Consider the following 19,071-nt stretch of genomic DNA (forward strand, 5'->3'; position numbering starts at 1 on the left):
ACCCAAACATGGGATAAAACAAACCAACATGTTTTTAGAGTGCATCCCAAAGGTATTCACAGCTTTTCCCACATTTTATATTACACCCTTATTCCAAAATGGATTTAATTCAATAAGGACAACGTGAAAGAAATTTGTTTGAAATCTTTGGAAATTTATTCAAAAATAAAAATAAAAAAATCACATACATAAGTATTCACAGCCTTTACTCAATACTTTGTTAAAACACCAGCCTCAAGTCATTTTGAGTATGATGCTACAAGCTTGGCACACCTATTTCTGGTAAGTTTCTCCCAATTTTTGCAGGACCTCTCAGGCTCCATCAGGTTGGATGGGGAGTGTCTGTGCACAGCCATTTTCAGATCTCTCCAGAGATGTTCAATCGTGTTCAAGTCTGGGCTCTGGCCACTCAAGGACATTCACAGAGTTGTCCCGTAGCCAATTCTTTGTTATCTTGGCTGTGCATGTGTTTTGGTTCATTGTTCTTTTAGAAGATGAACCTTTGCACCAGTCTGAAATCCAGAGAGCTCTGGAGCAGGTTTTCATCAAGGATGTCTCTGTACATCGCTGCATTCATCTTTCCCTTGATCCTGAATAGTCTCCCAGTTCCTGCCGCTGAAAAACATCCCCGCAGCGTGATGCTGCCACCACCATGCTTCACTGTAGGGATGGTATTGGCCAGGTGATGAGCTGTGCCTGGTTTCCTTCAGACATGACGCTTGCCATTCAGGCCAAAGAGTTCAATCTTTGTTGCATCAGACCAGTGAATTTGGTTTCTCGTGATCTGAGAGTCCTTCAGGTGCCATTTAACAAACTCCAGTTCCATCTGGCCACTCTACCATACACTCTAAAAAATAATTCAGTGGCTTAGTAAATATCACAGTAATAATTAACTTTATTAACTTAATAAAATCTCTCAATATCATTTACTTGATGGTTTTAGTTAAACATACCAAAATAATTGACTAAAAATCCAACAGTTAATTTTGTCTAAAATGTATAGTTATATTTAAGTTTTTTTCACTAAAATAATTTAGTATTCAAATAACCAATTATTTATTTTAAATATAGGCTACTTAATACATTTGCGAAATTTATTTCAAAATATTTGAGAATGGAGAATTAAACTGATCTGTTTCAAGAACCACAATTATTACTTAATTAAAATCAAGATTATTAATATTTAACACACACTGAAGAAATTGAGTAAGTTTACTCGATTAAAACAATGCACCCCTCCCCCACCCTCTGACGTGAAGACAGCTGGACGGTTGAGTGAGTGCGGATATTTGAATTCTCCTCAGTCACCAGAGCAGTTTCTTCTTCTCAGAGTCGCAGAATTGGGGCATTTCCTCTGTTAAATTCAGGTTTGTATGTTTTTTTTTGTATTATCTATATAATCATTACTGTGCTTAAAGGCATTTTATTTAATTCAAAACAACATACAGGGACAGTGTGAGTCACCTTAAGTTAACGTGTGGCGTTGGTCTTTGAAACGCCTGCTGTATTGCTCAAAACACACAACTTTATTCCTAAAGATAATGAATATTATGAATTTGGATGATAAAATCTTATTAAAACTGGGCACTGTTTGTTTATTGTCAGGTTATGGAGTCTGGCGCCTCGCAGCATCTTTCAGCTACGAATGAAACGCAGGACAGCGGTCTCAAGTTCAAAGTCCACCCGCAGACCGCTAACGTTAGTCCATCTCAGGCTCGAGAAACAGCGCTGATACGGTGGAAATGGGATAACAGACCGGTTGATTACACTTGAATTACTTTTAAATGTTTAATTTTTACTTCTAAAATGTTTGTTACATGAGTTTAAATGTTGTAAAATAACTGTTATTCTTTACATGTCAAAACAGTAGCCTAATAACTGTTATATGCTGTAACGTTATTGCTGTACTCATCGACAATAAAGGCCATGTCATGTATAAGTGTGTTTGTGTGGACTGTGGAGTATTTTACAAAGGTTTAGAGGAAATTAGAGTTATACTATACAAGTTAGTAATACTCATAAATAAAAACAGTTCATATTAGTCATAAATATTGGTTTTTAAATGCTTTTTACCCATTTTTTTCTACTCAATTGAATTTGTTAATGTAACAAATGCAGTTACTCAGATCTACTTAATTTTCTTACTTACATTTACTCAGATCATATGGTGTCTATAATTTCACTGCTTTAAAATTTACTCAATTTTTTTAGTGTAAAAATGTTTCACCAAAAAAATTGAGTAAATCATAGTATTAGTTTTTAGAGTGTACAGGCCTGATTAGTGGAGTGCTGCAGAGAGTTGTTCTTCTTGAAGGTTATCCTTTCTCCAAAAACACTGGAGCTTTGTCAGAGTGACCTTTGGGTTCTTGGTCACCTCTCTGACTAAGGCCCTTCTCTCCCTGATCGCTCATTTTGGCCGGACGGCCAGCTCTAGGAAGAGTCCTGGTGGTCCCAAAATTCTTTTTATTTATGGATGATGGAGGCCATTGTGCTTATTGTGCCCATTGTTACTGGGATAAATTAGATAGTCTCTCATAAAAAGGAACTGTAGACTGAAATGGGATATACAGGAAGTGAAATGTTGATGTCTGAACTTTAGATCCACATATAGAATTTCAAGTGTACAGTTTGTTGATAGAGCAATAGTCATTAGTCAGTCACACTGGTGGGAAAGTGAGTGACTAGTAGAAAATAAATAAGTATTGTCTAATGAGTGAAATTGAAACATAGCTGACATTCATATATCCAGTATTTGTTCAGGAGTTGAACTCTGCCCACTCTGTTCTTAGACAGCACTGCGCATTCATGAACTGGGGTGTATCTCACTTGACTGAAGTGAAATAACATCTCACTGTTTTAAACACTGTGAGGTCTGTATAATAGCTGCACAACTGCATAATGCATTATATTATGTATTTTAACTGGTAAATTCTTATGATCAGATTTTGATTTTAATTTTGAACTTGAGCTTTAGTTTGTATTAAATGTATTTATTTTACCTTAATATATTTTTAACCTTGATAAATGCCCAAATGTGCCTATTTAAAGTAGAGCCCTCCAGTCAAATGGTGCTGGGTTTCCTTACCTTCACTATTCTGTAAAGGTCAACAATGTAACAGAAATCTGGACGTGTTTTGTTGTCCTTGTCCACCATGAAAGAAGGGTGTAGGATGTGGATTATATAACACAGCATGCTGTTCTTCCCATTACTCCTAAATTACAGACCTTTCCATGCTGGAAAGATTGCATGCTGGTAAATACACATTTATTATACAGCTTTTTTCTTCTTCTTTTTCTTTCTTTCTTTCTTTCTTTCTTTCTTTCTTTCTTTCTTTCTTTCTTTCTTTCTTTCTTTCTTTCTTTCTTTCTTTCTTTCTTTCTTTCTTTCTTTCTTTCTTTCTGAAAATGGTTATGATTATAATGTTATAAATTAAAATGTATTTATACAGGGAGTGCAGAATTATTAGGCAAATGAGTATTTTGACCACATCATCCTCGTTATGCATGTTGTCTTACTCCAAGCTGTATAGGCTGGAAAGCCTACTACCAATTAAGCATATTAGGTAATGTGCATGTCTGTAATGAGAAGGGGTGTGGTCTAATGACATCAACACCCTATATCAGGTGTGCATAATTATTAGGCAACTTCCTTTCCTTTGGCAAAATGGGTCAAAAGAAGGACTTGACAGGCTCAGAAAAGTCAAAAATAGTGAGATATATTGCAGAGGGATGCAGCAGTCTTAAAATAGCCAAGCTTTTGAAGCGTGATCATCAAACAATCAAGCGTTTCATTCAGAATAGTCAACAGGGTCGCAAGAAGCGTGTGGAAAAACCAAGGCGCAAAATAACTGCCTGTGAACTGAGAAAAGTCAAGCGTGCAGCTGCCAAGATGCCACTTGCCACCAGTTTGGCCATATTTCAGAGCTGCAACATCACTGGAGTGCCCAAAAGCACAAGGTGTGCAATACTCAGAGACATGGCCAAGGTAAGAAAGGCAGAAAGTCGACCACCACTGAACAAGACACACAAACTGAAACGTCAAGACTGGGCCAAGAAATATCTCAAGACTGATTTTTCTAAGGTTTTATGGACTGATGAAATGAGAGTCAAGCAAGGTGGAGGTGGAGTACTGGTTTGGGCTGGTATCATCAAAGATGAGCTTGTGGGGCCTTTTCGGGTTGAGGATGGAGTCAAGCTCAACTCCCAGTCCTACTGCCAGTTTCTGGAAGACACCTTCTTCAAGCAGTGGTACAGGAAGAAGTCTGCATCCTTCAAGAAAAACATGATTTTCATGCAGGACAATGCTCCATCACACGCGTCCAAGTACTCCACAGCGTGGCTGGCAAGAAAGGGTATAAAAGAAGAAAATCTAATGATATGGCCTCCTTGTTCACCTGATCTGAACCCCATTGAGAACCTGTGGTCCATCATTAAATGTGCGATTTACATGGAGGGAAAACAGTACACCTCTCTGAACAGTGTCTGGGAGGCTGTGGTTGCTGCTGCACGCAATGTTGATGGTGAACAGATCAAAACACTGACAGAATCCATGGATGGCAGGCTTTTGAGTGTCCTTGCAGAGAAACGTGGCTATATTGGTCACTGATTTGTTTTTATTTGGCTTTTGAATGCCAGAAATGTATATTTGTGAATGTTGAGATGTTATATTGGTTTCACTGGTAAAAATAAATAATTGAAATGGGTATAAATTTGTTTTTTGTTAAGTTGCCTAATAATTATGCACAGTAATAGTCACCTGCACACACAGATATCCCCCTAAAATAGCTAAATAACTAAAACTTCCAAAAATATTCAGCTTTGATATTAATGAGTGTTTTGTGATCATTGAGAACATGGTTGTTGTTCAATAATAAAATTAATCCTCAAAAATACAACTTGCCTAATAATTCTGCACTCCCTGTACATGCTTTTATAGCCTATTCATGTATATGTAGGTGTGTTTAAGTAATGTTTCTTGTGTAATGTAATATACTGGTTAAATAAATGTTTTAAAAATAAAAGAGGCTTAAAAATCAAGTCTCTCTCTCTCTCTCTCTCTCTCTCTCTCTCACTCTCTCTCTCTCTCTCTCTCTCTCTCTCTCTCTCATTTGCTGTTTGTGTTGTTTTGGGTTGAAATGTGTTTTCAAAAAGTCTTAAATGTGAATAAAAGTTAAACAATTGCACACAGCAAATACAAAAATGAATGTCTTCACTACGATTATTCAATCATTTATAAAATAGAGAATACAATTTAGGGAATACAAACATCAGAGACTGATCAAGAGAAAATCAACTAATATGATCATTATAAAAATACAAAATGAACAGTGGCAGCAGCAAGATTTGTATTGTGTCCAATAACCTTGCCAATGGATGGCAGTATTGCACCAAGGATAATTCCTCAGGCCAGTCTTACAAATGAAAAGAAATACTTTTTTAATGATTAAATTAGTCTCCACAGTTGTGTGCATGTTTGTTTTGCATTTTCAAAAAAACCCTCATATAACTGTTGACTGAATATCCATCAATACAACTGAACCTTTCCAGATTCCTCTTGGTCTTCATCACTGTCCTCAGTGGGATGAACCACCATGCACAGCTTTTGCCCCAAGTGTGTCAGTTTAGCTATGTAGACAGAAAACAACATACGGGGTGTCTTTACAGCCTCTGTAGGCATCATTCACAATCAGTTTAGTCTAATGCAAATATAACTGTCATAATCTTAAAACATACCAAGAAGAGAACTGAATCTCTTGGGCTTATTTTCCCAATATACGCCAAATAGATACACAGGAACACCTGACGACATGATGGCCAGACCAATGCCGCACACCACAGGCTCAGAGTACAGAGAAAAGATCAGCAGGAATGCCCAGAAAATCAGGAAAATTACTGGCCACGCTAAGCTCACCTGTGGAGTAAAACCTGTTGATTACAGCAAAATACTGCAAATGCACAGTACAAAAAGAAAGAAAGGAAGAAATCTATAATTATACATAATTATTGTTCAAAGGCTAATGCTGTGATATGGCAGCTCTTGAGATTTAACACTATGTCAAAACTACAAAATAAAGTCAGTAAGATTCAGCCTTGCCTTGATTGGCCGATAAATGTCTGGTTCTTTGATGCGAAGCACAATCTGCCCGGCAACAGTGACCCCATAAAACAGGTAGTTGATGAAACCAACATAGTTGATGAGGGTGTATATGTCGCTGGTGCACAACATAAGCAGAGTTGATATACACTATAAAATAATCAGTATTTGATTAGAATACAAGCACCTACTAACACATTGCATATCATTTAGAAAATAAAGCTTTTTACATTATTTAAGGAAATAACTAAAGAGCTCACAGTGAAAAGCAAAGCTGGGATGGGTGTACAGCGGTTCACATGAATCATTGCCAACAAACGCGGAAGATGACCCTCCCTTGCACCAGCAAAAAACAACCTGAGAAAGACCAACTGTCAATCAACCTGATAACGATAATGCTGAGAATGTAATGCAAACTGATGGAGCAAATGAGAAATAGCACGTTAGGATTGACCTAGATGACGTGAAAAGGGATCCATTGACCCCTCCGAAGGTGGACAGAGCCACAGAGATGGGCATGAGCCATGACATCACCCCAAGCAGCTTTTCGCCAAATGTCTGATGGAGATTAAAAGAGAAAGAGAAGGCACCGGGGTCAAAGAGAAAGGTGAAAACTGATCAATTTTATACAGGTGAGCAGACATTTAGTAATAATGTCAGATATGTCAGCCTGATGTTGAATAGGCTGCTTAATGTTTCTAATGAAGTAAGGGCACAAAGTTCTCACCACAGCAACAGCATTGGAGGCCAACAGTTCCTGCGGGCTCATAGCTGTAACGTACGCAATATTCACAAATACATAGATAAAAGTGACCAGAGGGACTGAGATGAAGATTGCACGAGGCAGGTTCCTGTAAAGAAAGATTTAAAACATGGGTTGAATCTCGATTGTAATTTTTTGGGCTGTCTCTGTCATGAGAGGGAATTCTTCTATATTTAAAATGCTTACATTTATATCATGATATATTACATGATATATTATGTATATGATATATTACATTTATATCATATAAACCCAGTAGTAATACATTTATGGTCTTAATAACTTCTGCATGTTCTCAGAAAACAAATAAAAGCAATTCATTGTTCACTTTGTGTCTCATAACACTTTGTGTCTCATGCCTTAGGAGAAATAAAGCATAAACATAAAACAGACACAATAAAATCTTTTATCTTGGAAGAATTGAATGAAATTTAAGTACAAATCTGGGCTATTGATCATATTAGATACATTATTTGTCATAAATTATGTACTAACGTTACTCAACGGCTACTGTGCTAAGCTAGATAGATATTAGACATGGTAAAACATGATACTCTCTGTAAATTATGAAAATGACATTCAATCAATAAGACTAAATGTGTTGAGATATATAACCATGATTAGTTATGTTAAAAACTCTCTGGTCTTTCCATAATTTTTACTAAATAAAATCGAGGGTAACAGGCTAGATGTCATTAATAAGCAACGGGTCTGTGTCCAGGTTAAAAAAAAAGGCTTATTTTTTCTGGATTTAAACATTCTTGGAAACATATGGGACAATGAAAATGTAAGTACTAAATATATAACACTGTTCTAGTGGTATTTGTAGATTTTAATCCAAAATCTTGTTTAAGTTGGCTAATCCACACAAGTTTTTACTTGTTTTGCATGGAAATTATTTCATAAAATAAGCTCTCTAAGAACATTCCCTTTTGGGGATTATTATTTTGTGAAATTTAGTAACTGCTGACTGTACATCATCCCTGTCAAATGACGGTGTACCTGTAGGGGTCGATGAGCTCTTCTGTTACATAGTTAAGAAAGTTCCAGCCTGCATAAGCGAAGGAGCCCTGGAGGAAAGCGAGTGCAATGCGTCCCATGTCGTAGGGCTGGAAAGGGTGAAATGCATGTTCTGGCTCCAACCAATAATAATGACCTGGAGACACAAAACAGAGAAGCATTGCATGCGGTGTGCCTGAATTAATATGTAGAATATCCAAATCAATAAAAAAGTTGTATTAAAGGGTTAGTTCACCCAAAAATGAAAATCCGGTCATCATTTACTCTCCCTCAAGTTGTTCCAAACCTGCAAGAATGTCTTTCTTCTGCTGAGCACATATTTTGAACCCCATTTGACTACCATAGTATTTTTTTTCCTACTATGGTAGTCAATGTGGCTTATATAAAAACATTCTTCCAAATATCTTCCTTTGTGTTCAGCAGAAGAAAGAAATTCTTGCAGGTTTGGGACAACTTGAGGGAGAGTAAATGATGACAGAATTTTCATTTTTGGGTGAACTAACCCTTTAACTACTGCATAATGAGTTTTATTTTTCATTTTTGTTGGAGGAAAGCATATTATACACTGTAAGTACACTTTTCATTATCAAAATCAACAGTTCTTTCTTTGAGGATTTGTTTGAGAAGACATTCAGCGTTCCTTTTTTGTCCTAGGGATACCAAGCACATGAAAGCAGCAGACTACAAACGGCCCAGACTGACAGTCGACTTCATGTGAGCTTGTCTGTGCTTAATGGATTTGTGCTCTTTTGTTTATAGTGCTAAAATGGGTCAAATATGAAAAGTATCCCTATGTAATACTCTTAGCTTAATGCCTGCCCTCTTATATGCAAGCCATTTATGTTCACATCTAATACTTCACATGTGTTAAACAAGCTTTTGTTGTTTCCTTGCTCTGAAACATAATTTAGACTGTTTGAAGAATTTAGAATTCTATTACGAGGCCTTTAGTGAATAAAGAGCGAGAATACATAAAAGTGACTTTAAACATATAATGTTACAAAAAATTACAAAAGAGACATCAAAAACGAGATGTATGTTTTAAATAAATGCTGTTCTGTTGTACTTTATATTCATCAAAGAATTCTGAAAAAATGCATCACAACTCCCACAAAACTATTAAGCGGCAAAGTTTTTTGTCTTGAGCACCAAATCAGCATATTAGAATGATATCTGAAGGATCAAGTGACACTGATGAGAGAAAATCACATGTAGTATAAATAGATACAAATTATATTAAAAATTGAAAGTATTAATTTCAAATCGTAATATTCTACAATAGTACTATTTTTACTGCATTTCTGAACAAATAAAGCAAAATAAACTCTTTAAAAAACAAAAATCTTGCTGTCCACAAAATTGTTGCTGACACACACACACACACACGCGCGCGCGCGCACACACACGAAACGAAATGCCAGTATTTGTGCACTTGAAATATTTTGCTGATAATGCAGAAATAATTAAGGTATATGTTCTGTAAATGTCAAGAACTAAACATTTTGGAATAATGAATTTGTGTTACTGTCACCACTTTTAAGGAAAAACTTTATGATTTATGGTGAGATTAATTTGAAAGAAAAAAATGCTTTATTATTTATGACTGCAGCTGACATACATAAAATCTAAAAAATATCAGCATATTAATAAACAAGACTGAAATGGATTATTGTCCCATATTCAACAAGAAAATATGCATAATATAAGGAGGCAACCTTACAATTTTTTTTGGGTGAATATGGAAAACAATATAAAGGTAAATATGTTTGTCTGAGTGCTGTTAATGAACGAATGGATTTTATACATAGCTCCATGGACTGTATTGTTATAATTTACCCTTGCAGATCTGCACAATGCCCATGATGATGATGAGGCAGAGGGCGAGGAGCTTGCCTGTGGTGAACACATCCTGTACACGCGTCGCCCAGCGGACACTAAAGCAGTTAATCCAAGTTAACAGCACTACCAAGAAAACAAAAACAAATGACATACATTCAAATTCAAACTGATGACAGTAAACATGCAAAGTTGCACTAAAAAGAGCAATTAAGTCAGTCATATGTTATATATACTGACTAACTTAAAATTCAGAAAACACAATACAAGCCGCTGTTTGAAAACACTTGTATCCATACTGTTTTGCTGCTGCTATTCAGAAACATGAAAACAACAGCTTTGGATTAAACAGCTAAAACAAAACAAGAACAACCAACAGGTTTAAGCTTCCATGGTTAAAGTCGCCACTTGCCAGACAACATTGTTCCATGGCTTTGAAATCAGCCATAAATATGCGGTTTTACTCCCGTTCTGCACAATATGTACAATCTCTTGCAAGAGAAAACAGACCTGTGTGAAGCTTTTTGGAAACCCTTCCACCATGAGTCACAATGTATTACATGTTTCAGTTCATTATCTGCAATTATTTATTACAGTATCTAGAACCAGTTTCTGAGCAAGAAGAGGTTATGAAAAGACACTTTTCTGTTTCAAAGTGTCACCTGTGGTCAAGGTTTACTAAGAAAAAAAGAAGAAACAAAATGTATAACTGCAAAGGTACACATTTGGTCCTTGGGGTACAATTTTACCATTGTTGTCTTCTACTTAGAGCAGGGGTAGGCAAGCTCGGTGAGTTGCTGTCCTGCAGATTTTGGCTCCAACTCTGAAAGACATCTCTTATTGAGAATTAACAGTTTTAGATGATGTTGTTTTATTGAAAATGTATGATCACCATTATGGTGATCAATGTTTCCTTTAGTTGGAAAGTTTGTTGGGCAGGCTTGTGAGTTTTTGCTTTTTGTTACAGTGTTAAGAAAAGTTTTTGCTTTTTGTTACAGTGTTAAGAAAACACATAATCTGTTCAAATAAAATAAAAAATCCATAAACAAACATTGTCGTGAAGGAAAATGTTTGACTAAACTCATAACTGACTAAATATTTTAATAAATAATATTCACCAACCTTACTTTCCTGCCACAGATCAGGCATTCTGAACTCTGATTTTTGAGGGAAAGCATCAGCATATGGATATCAACAATGGTGACATACTTAATGCTGCAAGGCATGCTGGGAGCCATTAGTTTTACACTCTGGTGGATTAGTAGGGTTGGAGCTAAACTCTTCAGGACATCAGCTCTCTAGTCTAGTCTCTCTACTCTAGTCTCTCTAGTCGACCGAACTTGTCTAGCCCTGACTTAGAGGTACCACACCAGTGACGTACCTTAAAAGGTACAATTTTGTACTCTTTTTTTGAGAGTGAATGCATAACCTCCCAACCACATAACTGATATCTTTCTAACTTTATATTTCAAGTTTATTTAAAGTAAATTATGATAAATACTTTGCTTGTTACGTGCAACATTTCAACACTAAATAAATTATAAATGTTAGCTAGATTATGTTCATGTTTATCTATCATGTTTTGTTATGTGCAGTGAGTTTGCTCACATGATTTATGCGTCATGCTTCAGAACTTTTGTTAAGAGCACATGAGCATCGATACTCCCTGGTGCATTGTGGGACTTTTTAGGGAGTGAACGTTCAGTGCACTGGAAGGACTTTGCAATTTCGACACACATGGTCTTCAGATGCACTTGATTATAAACAGTTAAGCAGGGTTGGATATGCAGGGATGCTGTTGGACAAAACATGTCGTCATGAATAGTCATATTGTCTTTGTTCTAACTGAGAGCATTACTTACACAGGCAGACGGCAGCGAGCAGACCCAGAGCTCTCTCTGGAGGGAAGCATGAAGGGAAGAGAGGCTGCAATGCGTAATTGGCAAATGTGAGGGCAATCACAGCTTGATTAGTTGGATAGATCACCAACACTGCAGTCCACAGCCTTAGAAACCTATTCAGAAGACAAGTCCTGTAAGACCTTACCTTACTATTACATCTAAAAAAATGACTTGGTCTTACCCAGCTAGCCCTCCAAAAATGTCCTTAACATAGGAATAGTCTCCGCCTGACTTTGGGATTGTGACGCCCAGTTCCGCATAGCATAGAGCACTGATGGCAGTGATGACGCCCGTGAGAGTCCACACTATGAGAGCCAGACCCACTGAACTGGCATTTTCCAATACACCTTTTGGACTTACAAAGATCCCAGACCCAATAATGTTACCTGGAAAATAAAAACAAACAACCAACTGCACTTAACACTAGAAGGGTTGATTGTAGCTCATTGGGTTTGAAAGTGAATCCCCATAGTTATCATGTTCCAATATTTAGAAGGAAAATAGGCACAACTCTCGATTAATGCCTATTGTTTTGGATATCGGACAAGCATACTTGGAGTAATAAGCATACAGACTGTAGTAATGGAGTTTTGCTATCACAAGAATATAGTACATTTTACAATATATTAAAATATATTTTGATCAAATACATGCAGCCCTGGTTAGTATAATGAGACTTTCTTTCAACCACATTATAACTTACTTTTGAACAGTATACTGTAATATATCCTATAAAATCATGTGTCTCCTGCTATTCTCAGTCTGTGTTCTTCTCTTGTAAGGGTTTCTCAGTGCTTTGTGACCTTGAGAGCTGGTTTTAACCAGTCTGATAAAACATTAAGAATGCTCGCCTGTTAGGCAGAGAAAGGTTTCTTTGTTTGGAAACGATAAGAGATGGAATTCTCTAGAGATGTGAAAAACCATGCAAGTATAGAATGAAGTAAGCTGTATTGCCACTTGTACTTGAAGGAGCTCTGAACTGCAGGTGATTTTTCTATTATTATTGAAGCACCTTCCTGACTGCCTTGCCTTCATTATTTATTTTTGTCAGTGTATCCATTTGGCTTTTTTGTAGTTGGACTGAGTACCAAATATATTAGCAATTCCAGTAGCCTACATTTCTGATGAATAATGCAATTACTCGATACCATAGATGGTAAAAAAATATGGACATGGTGTCCATGACATCACCCATTTTTGACCTGCTATAGTGTGATGGCAGTGAGATGGGATTCTCTGTAAAGAAATGACACGCGAAGATGAAGCACAAAAGAGAACACAGCTACCGGTTACGTAACCTCGGTTCCCTGAGAGAATAGAACGAGTATTGCGCTATGTGAAAACCCCTTTTCTCGAGAATATTGAAGCCAAAAATGATCACAATTTTATATGTAAAACGCAATGCAACTGCACAGCAGACCCAAGCAGAGCGCGGTGTCTATATATAGCGATGACTATATACTAGCGCGACTATATAATTATTGCAAATGGGTTATGCAGTTGTTTATGGAATTTAGATCAAATCTAGACCGGACAGAGTTGGGCCTATAGTTATTGCACATGTGTTATACATTTGTTTATGGAAAGAACCCTAGCTTGCAAAGCATGATCTTCTATAGTATGATCTATAGTGTCTAATAAATCTGGATGGAGAGGCCAAGCCTACTGCCGCACAGATATCTTCAAGTGGTATTCCACCGGACCAAGCCCATGACGAGGCCTCTAGTGGAATGAGCTCTGACGCCTAAGGGGCAGTAGAGATCTTTTGACTCTTAAGCCAGCGAAATAGCTGGTGCTCTGAATAGAGTGTAGAGCACTTTTGGTACATAATCATGTCTTGGTTTGAGGACAACTCTGGAGATTTTAGAAGATCTTAGCCAGCAATAGAGCAATTTTTTGTGAAAGGTGCTTCAGGCTCACAAACCAGCCAATCACACTCGCGCTCCACGTAGTCTCAGTAAATGTACGGGGTGCTAGGGATAGAGTGAATGGTAGGACTTTGTATTGATAAGTGTGCCCCTCTAAGGCAAATCTCAAGAATGGCCTTTGGCGTGGTGCTATTTGAATGTGAAAGTAGGCATCTTTCGGATCCACTGAGAAAAAAAACTAATCCCCTGGGCAAATTTGTGCGAGGATTTGTTTTCTCATTTTAGGCATTCTGAATGAGCATGTCATAAGTGTTTTTTTCAGATGTCTGTGATCTAGGATGATTCGTAGCTTCTTTGGAACGAGGAAATAGCAACTGACTCATTATTGCTAAGGGGACAGTTTCTACAGTCCCATTTGCTAACAGTTTCAACACTTCAGTATGAAGCACGACTCATGTCACTCTTGAACGATGTCTCGACCATGCCGCAAAAACACGGGGGTCTGCCACCAACTTTGATATACCAGGGATGGCCTCCCAAACCTCAGCCCGCATAGTAAGGCGTTGAATTAAGTCTGGGGATGGGGCGCTTTGTATAGGGACCTGGTCACCCGGCTGTGACACGGTAGGGGGGGGTAGCGCTTACATTTAGAACACACTCGGTGTGAGCACTGTCTTTGAAGGCTGTGGGGGCTGCATTTTCGTGTGGCAGCCAGAAGCAGAGCTGGAACGCTTTAGGAGAAAAAGCTGAATATATTTCCTGAGACAAGAATCGACTTTCAAATGCCTACATGTTAACGCAGAGTTCTAACTGCTAGACCACCGTGATTTTTGTAGCGCACAGGGCTAAATCAGTGGTGCTGCGGAGGTCTTTGAATGTCTCAGGATCAGGGCCAGACTCATCCAGAGAACGAAGAAGTTTGGCCTGAAACACTTGAAGGACAGCCATTACATGTAGAGCCTAAGCAGCCTGGCCGACAGAGGCAAACGCTCGATCAGCAAGAGCTGACATGGTGCGGCAGAGCTTGGATTGGTGCGGCATTTTTGACTGCCATCCCCTAGCGGAGGGCAGACAAAGATGTCCAGCGACCACTTCCTCAAGAGGGGGAAGACCCACATAGCCTGTTTCCTTCACGTTATTGAGTGTCAAGAACACTGAAGAAGCCGAGGATTTGAGAGTTGATTTTAGTTCGTTCGTGGTGAACTTTCAGAGAAGAAGGGGTGGGCCTCTGCGGAGGGGCCTGAGGGGTTTGCTTTGCGTGGGTTTCTCGGGATGAAGCCGATCAAGTCCGAGGTCTCGACGGCCCTGGTCAACAGGTGAATAAGCTCAGCATCGAGGCCGGCTCTGATGCCATAGGTGCTGTCTTGAACAGAAGGTGTCAGCTATGGAGCCTGACAGTGACAATTCCTCACTTCGGGATGCAGCGAGTGAAAAGCTGTCATCCTCATCCTCCTCTGCTTCTGGTCAACTAAAGAAAATAGGACCGGCCGCTAACTGAGAGGGGCATTGGTCATCCTGGGTGAACAAGACTGGTGAAGGGGATTGTGAGAGCAAGACACGCAGGGAAAGCTCTGACATGGGCTTGCTTGTTTGCTCTGGCATTTTCTGTCCGCAGCGCTTCTTTATGCGTGGCCCGAGTCTGGCATGTTGAGCCCGCAGGGTCAACAGCGCCATTTCGTCGCACTACGAACAGCCACCCTTAGAGAGTGCAGTTTCAACGTTGTCACGGACTGCGCACGCAGTGCAAAGAATGTGACGATCTCCGCTGAAGAGGGGGCCTCCGCACGAGGCACAGGATATATGAGGCATTTGAAACAACGCCTTAGCTCTTTTGTGAGTGTGTGTTGTAGTGGCGAAAACACACACACAGCTTGTAAAGGATATAGCACGCCGGATGGCGGAGCAGAACAGCGGGCTGAAGGCGGTGTCCAGTGAAGAAAGGAACCGGTATCCTCAGAACTGCAAGGCAGATGGCTCGTTCTGCCTTTTCGACAATGGCGACAGCTTCTCAATCCGGAGGTCAGCGAGCTGAAGGAGATTAAATCTAAATCTTATGGCGTTAGATGGGCTTTTAAGCCATGTCCATTCTGGCGGAGGCGGACATGCTAGGGTGCGAAGCGACCCGATTGGTTTGCACGCCTCTGCTGCCCCTAATACTTAAACTGTAAAGAGAGACTTCAATCAGGCTTTCTAGTTTGTAAATAACAAGCAGATTTTCTGATGGCAAGAAACCGAAAACCATGATCTCTCTCAAAATCTGGAGCTGAACTATTGAAATCGGTTATTTGGCATGGGGCCAGGGTGGGCCAAGCTTCTGATTGGGTTGGCCAGGCCTGCTTGCGAACCGTGCAATTAGTAACACTGGTGTAGATGATCACTTGCACACTTTCCATCGCCAATACCACAGTACCTGTTAATGGGCAGCACAGGAAGATAGTGACCCGACCCACTGGAACCCAAACACCTACTCACAGCTTAAATCTCAGATAACATGCATTAGCCCAAGCAGTGGGATAGCTGGCAAAGACATGTCGGTGAGCCTGCATTCAAGTCTAAATTACATGCCATGTAGTGACCTAGTTTAGGTTTAAACTATTTTTCCTTTACAGTCTAAGGTTTAAACCTGCTACTCAACACCATACTCCTACGGATAAATCTCTTCACCATTTTATAATCTGTCTTTGGGCACTACCTGCTTGAACTCGCTGGGGTATTAGCTCTGCCAAGATTAAGTCAGTGTTGAAATGCTGCTGTTCTCACTTAAAGGGATAGTTCACCCAAAATTTTAAATTCTGTCATTTACTCACTCTTGTATTCTTTTAACCTGTATAAAATTCTTACTTCTGTTGAGAAAAAAAAAGGACTATGGAAGTAGATGAGTGCCGTCTACTGTCTGGTTACCAACATTATTTAAAATATATACTTTTGTGTTCAACAGAAGAAATAAATTCATACAGGTGTGTAACAACTTGAAGGTGAATGATGAGAAAATTTATTTTTTGGGGGGATGAACTATCCCTTTAAATCAAATATTGAATAAGTATAAATCATTATTTGTTTTATGTATTTCTGCAATATGTGATACAACCTGTTGCTCTTCTTGATGAATGCAAAAGGATAATCTGAAAATACCACAGTGAAACCAACATTGGACCCTCTTTCATTGCATGGACAAAATCAGTTACAATTTTTTTTTTCTAGAGGTAAAGCATTAAACCTACTTTTTTAGACTTACCCACAATAATACCACACGCACTGAGGAGTCCTATCTCTTTCTTCAAGACGACCGCTGGCTCTCTGTCCGAGTCTGAGTCCGGCACTGATGCAGCCCTGCGTCGGGTGCCACTGCTGCTCATTTTCACACAGACAGCAGCGACTGCGATTAAGTGTTAATGTTGAGTCTCCGTAACTTTATCCTCCCGCCCCAAACTTGATGTATTAATCTGATAAACCCGCCTACAGTGCTCTGGTTTGGTCTAGTTTAGTAGATGAAAATAACAGACAAAGACAATATTACACAACTACAAAGAGGTTTGTTTTTTTCAGTGGCACATTGGAATTACAATAGCCTTATTCATGTGGCCCAAACAAACAAATGAACCTGGGTCATAATAAGATAAACAAATAGCATTTGAATGTTTGACCTCTTGACCCACAATCACTAACATTATCAAGACCGCAAAAGATCAAAACCTGTTGAGGTGAGGACAAAATTAAAAACATTATTTGTAAAAATATGTTTTAAATGCATGAATGTTCATTTATATTATGGAAACCAAATTCTGTAATCTGTATTTCATTTTTATGACAAAACAAATTATGAGATAAAACAAGTATGACATTTAACTTTTTGTCATTAGATTATTTTTTAATCACTTAATTGTAACATTTTATTTCAAAACTATGACTTAGTCAATTTGTAAAGCTTTGATACAATTTGATTTCTATCCGACATTAAGCTCTGAAGGATATGGCGTATAAAATTATTCAAATTCATAGATGATCTGAACATTGATCTGCAAATATTCCCACACAAAACAGAAACCACCAGAACACTTTATAATACAATTAATATAAAGAATTATGTTTGTAAGGGGCCGTGTGACAAAATGAGCTCTCTCAAAAGAGAACAAAGCTTCTCAGTCAAGCCATGCCATTTTTTTTCCCATAGTTCAATTTTAATATATTTCATTTTAATATATTTGAATAGCGCTTTTCACAACGCATACTCTTCCAAAGTTGATTTACAAGTGAAAATGTCTTACAAACCACCCAGTGATTTAGCCAACGGCAACTCCCTGTAGAAGTAGCCGAAGAAGCCAAGACGATGACCAAAACAATGATGCAATTGCTTGTAAAAATTAATTCCAAAGAAATTAATGCTTCTGAAATAGCTGAAAAAAGGTCATAGAATCAAAATACATTTATAGTTTAAGTAAAGCGAGTTTCTTCCAAAGTTGCCCACCAAGAAGTAATGGATCATAATCAATAGTGCTTGAAAAGCTATTAGTGAATATTCCCTTTATTATTCTAGTAAATAGGTTCCAATGTCTTGGCAGAAATCTCCCGTTCAGAATCTGTGCTCATTTAATTCGTGTTCATGAGTAAACAAAACCAGAGCTGATGGATTTCCCTTGCCTATATTTGTTTAGCTACAAATTACACCATCTCTTTAATACGTTCAAACTGCTAAAGTGACTGTTCTGTCATTACGACAATTTGATGTTTACATTAATGTGTAATTTATTCAGCATTACAATGCTCATGTAAATATTGTGGCTGTTTGATCATCCCGACCAGCTCTACACAATAACACTGCCTTAACCTCAGCTGTCACGATCTCAAGATTTTCTAATGTAAAGCTTTTTATGACCTAAGGCCTTCCTCTTTCCTGGCCCATTCACATTCATTCGGTGTCCACCGCATTTGGATTTTGCACAGGTGCACTTTTAAAGTCCTGCACAAATAAAATGAATAGCATATGAATTGGTTAGGGCATTGTCTAAAACATCCTAAACTGTAAAATGACACTAAAAATAATGATTTTGATTGTGAACTGCTCTGAAATCACGAGTCTGTAGAACATGCAACAATGCTGTGTTTTTACTTTGACACAAGCAGAGCTCAAATTTAATTCAACTTCAGCCTTTCTTAAGACCTCTTGAAATAAGACTTTTCTTATACCATTTATGATTTTTATGTTAACTCTGGGGGGAAAAACAATGTAAGAATTTAAAACTTTTCAAGAGCCCTGTTATCATGGCTAAAAGAATTGATGCATATGGAGCATGAAAAAAATATGACAGTCATAATTATTAGATACAAAATCATAATGAGAAGTTGACTTTTTGAATGAATATTTACTTTTTTATCTTAAAGGGTTAGTTTGATGTTAGTTAAAATGACAATTCTGTCATTAATCACTTACGCTCATGTCATTCGACACCCGTAAGACCTCTGTTCATCTTCAGAACACAAATAAAGATATTTTTGTTGAAATCCGATGGCTCCGAAAGGCCTCCATTGGCCGCAATGACTAGGCACTAAAGGCGTCGTTTACAAAGCCCATCTTACTACAGTGGTTCTACA

The 19,071-nt window shown here is 38.2% G+C and overlaps 1 protein-coding gene across 2 annotated transcripts; it reads right to left on the bottom strand.

Annotated features, from left to right (window-relative positions):
- Positions 1–5,213: 5,213 nt before the first annotated feature.
- slc7a8b (solute carrier family 7 member 8b) lies at positions 5,214–16,909 on the bottom strand. Of its 2 annotated transcripts, XM_067452432.1 has the most exons (11): positions 16,718–16,903; positions 11,796–12,000; positions 11,576–11,727; positions 9,714–9,839; positions 7,860–8,013; positions 6,822–6,945; positions 6,549–6,652; positions 6,355–6,451; positions 6,095–6,244; positions 5,734–5,911; positions 5,214–5,625 (listed from the first exon to the last, which is right to left on the bottom strand). In XM_067452432.1, exons 1-11 carry the CDS (start codon positions 16,836–16,838, stop codon positions 5,525–5,527), a joined length of 1,512 nt encoding a protein of 503 aa, XP_067308533.1. In that variant the 5' UTR covers positions 16,839–16,903; the 3' UTR covers positions 5,214–5,524. The 2 variants fall into 2 exon arrangements, with proteins under 2 accessions (XP_067308533.1, XP_067308534.1); XM_067452433.1 differs by lacking the exons at positions 11,576–11,727; positions 11,796–12,000 and having other exon boundaries at positions 16,718–16,909.
- Positions 16,910–19,071: the final 2,162 nt, after the last annotated feature.

The sequence above is a fragment of the Pseudorasbora parva genome, chromosome 9 (genome assembly GCF_024679245.1).
Source record: "Pseudorasbora parva isolate DD20220531a chromosome 9, ASM2467924v1, whole genome shotgun sequence".
Lineage (NCBI taxonomy): Eukaryota > Metazoa > Chordata > Actinopteri > Cypriniformes > Gobionidae > Pseudorasbora > Pseudorasbora parva.

Coding starts and splice junctions, on each gene's coding strand:
- slc7a8b (XM_067452432.1), bottom strand. CDS start 16,838: ATGAGCAGCAGTGGCACCCGACGCAGGGCTGCATCAGTGCCGGACTCA. Junction 9,840..11,575: donor GCTCGCTGCCGTCTGCCTGT/GTAAGTAATGCT, acceptor TTTTCTTGGTAG/TGCTGTTAACTTGGATTAAC. Junction 6,653..6,821: donor CCTCCAATGCTGTTGCTGTG/GTGAGAACTTTG, acceptor AATCTCCATCAG/ACATTTGGCGAAAAGCTGCT.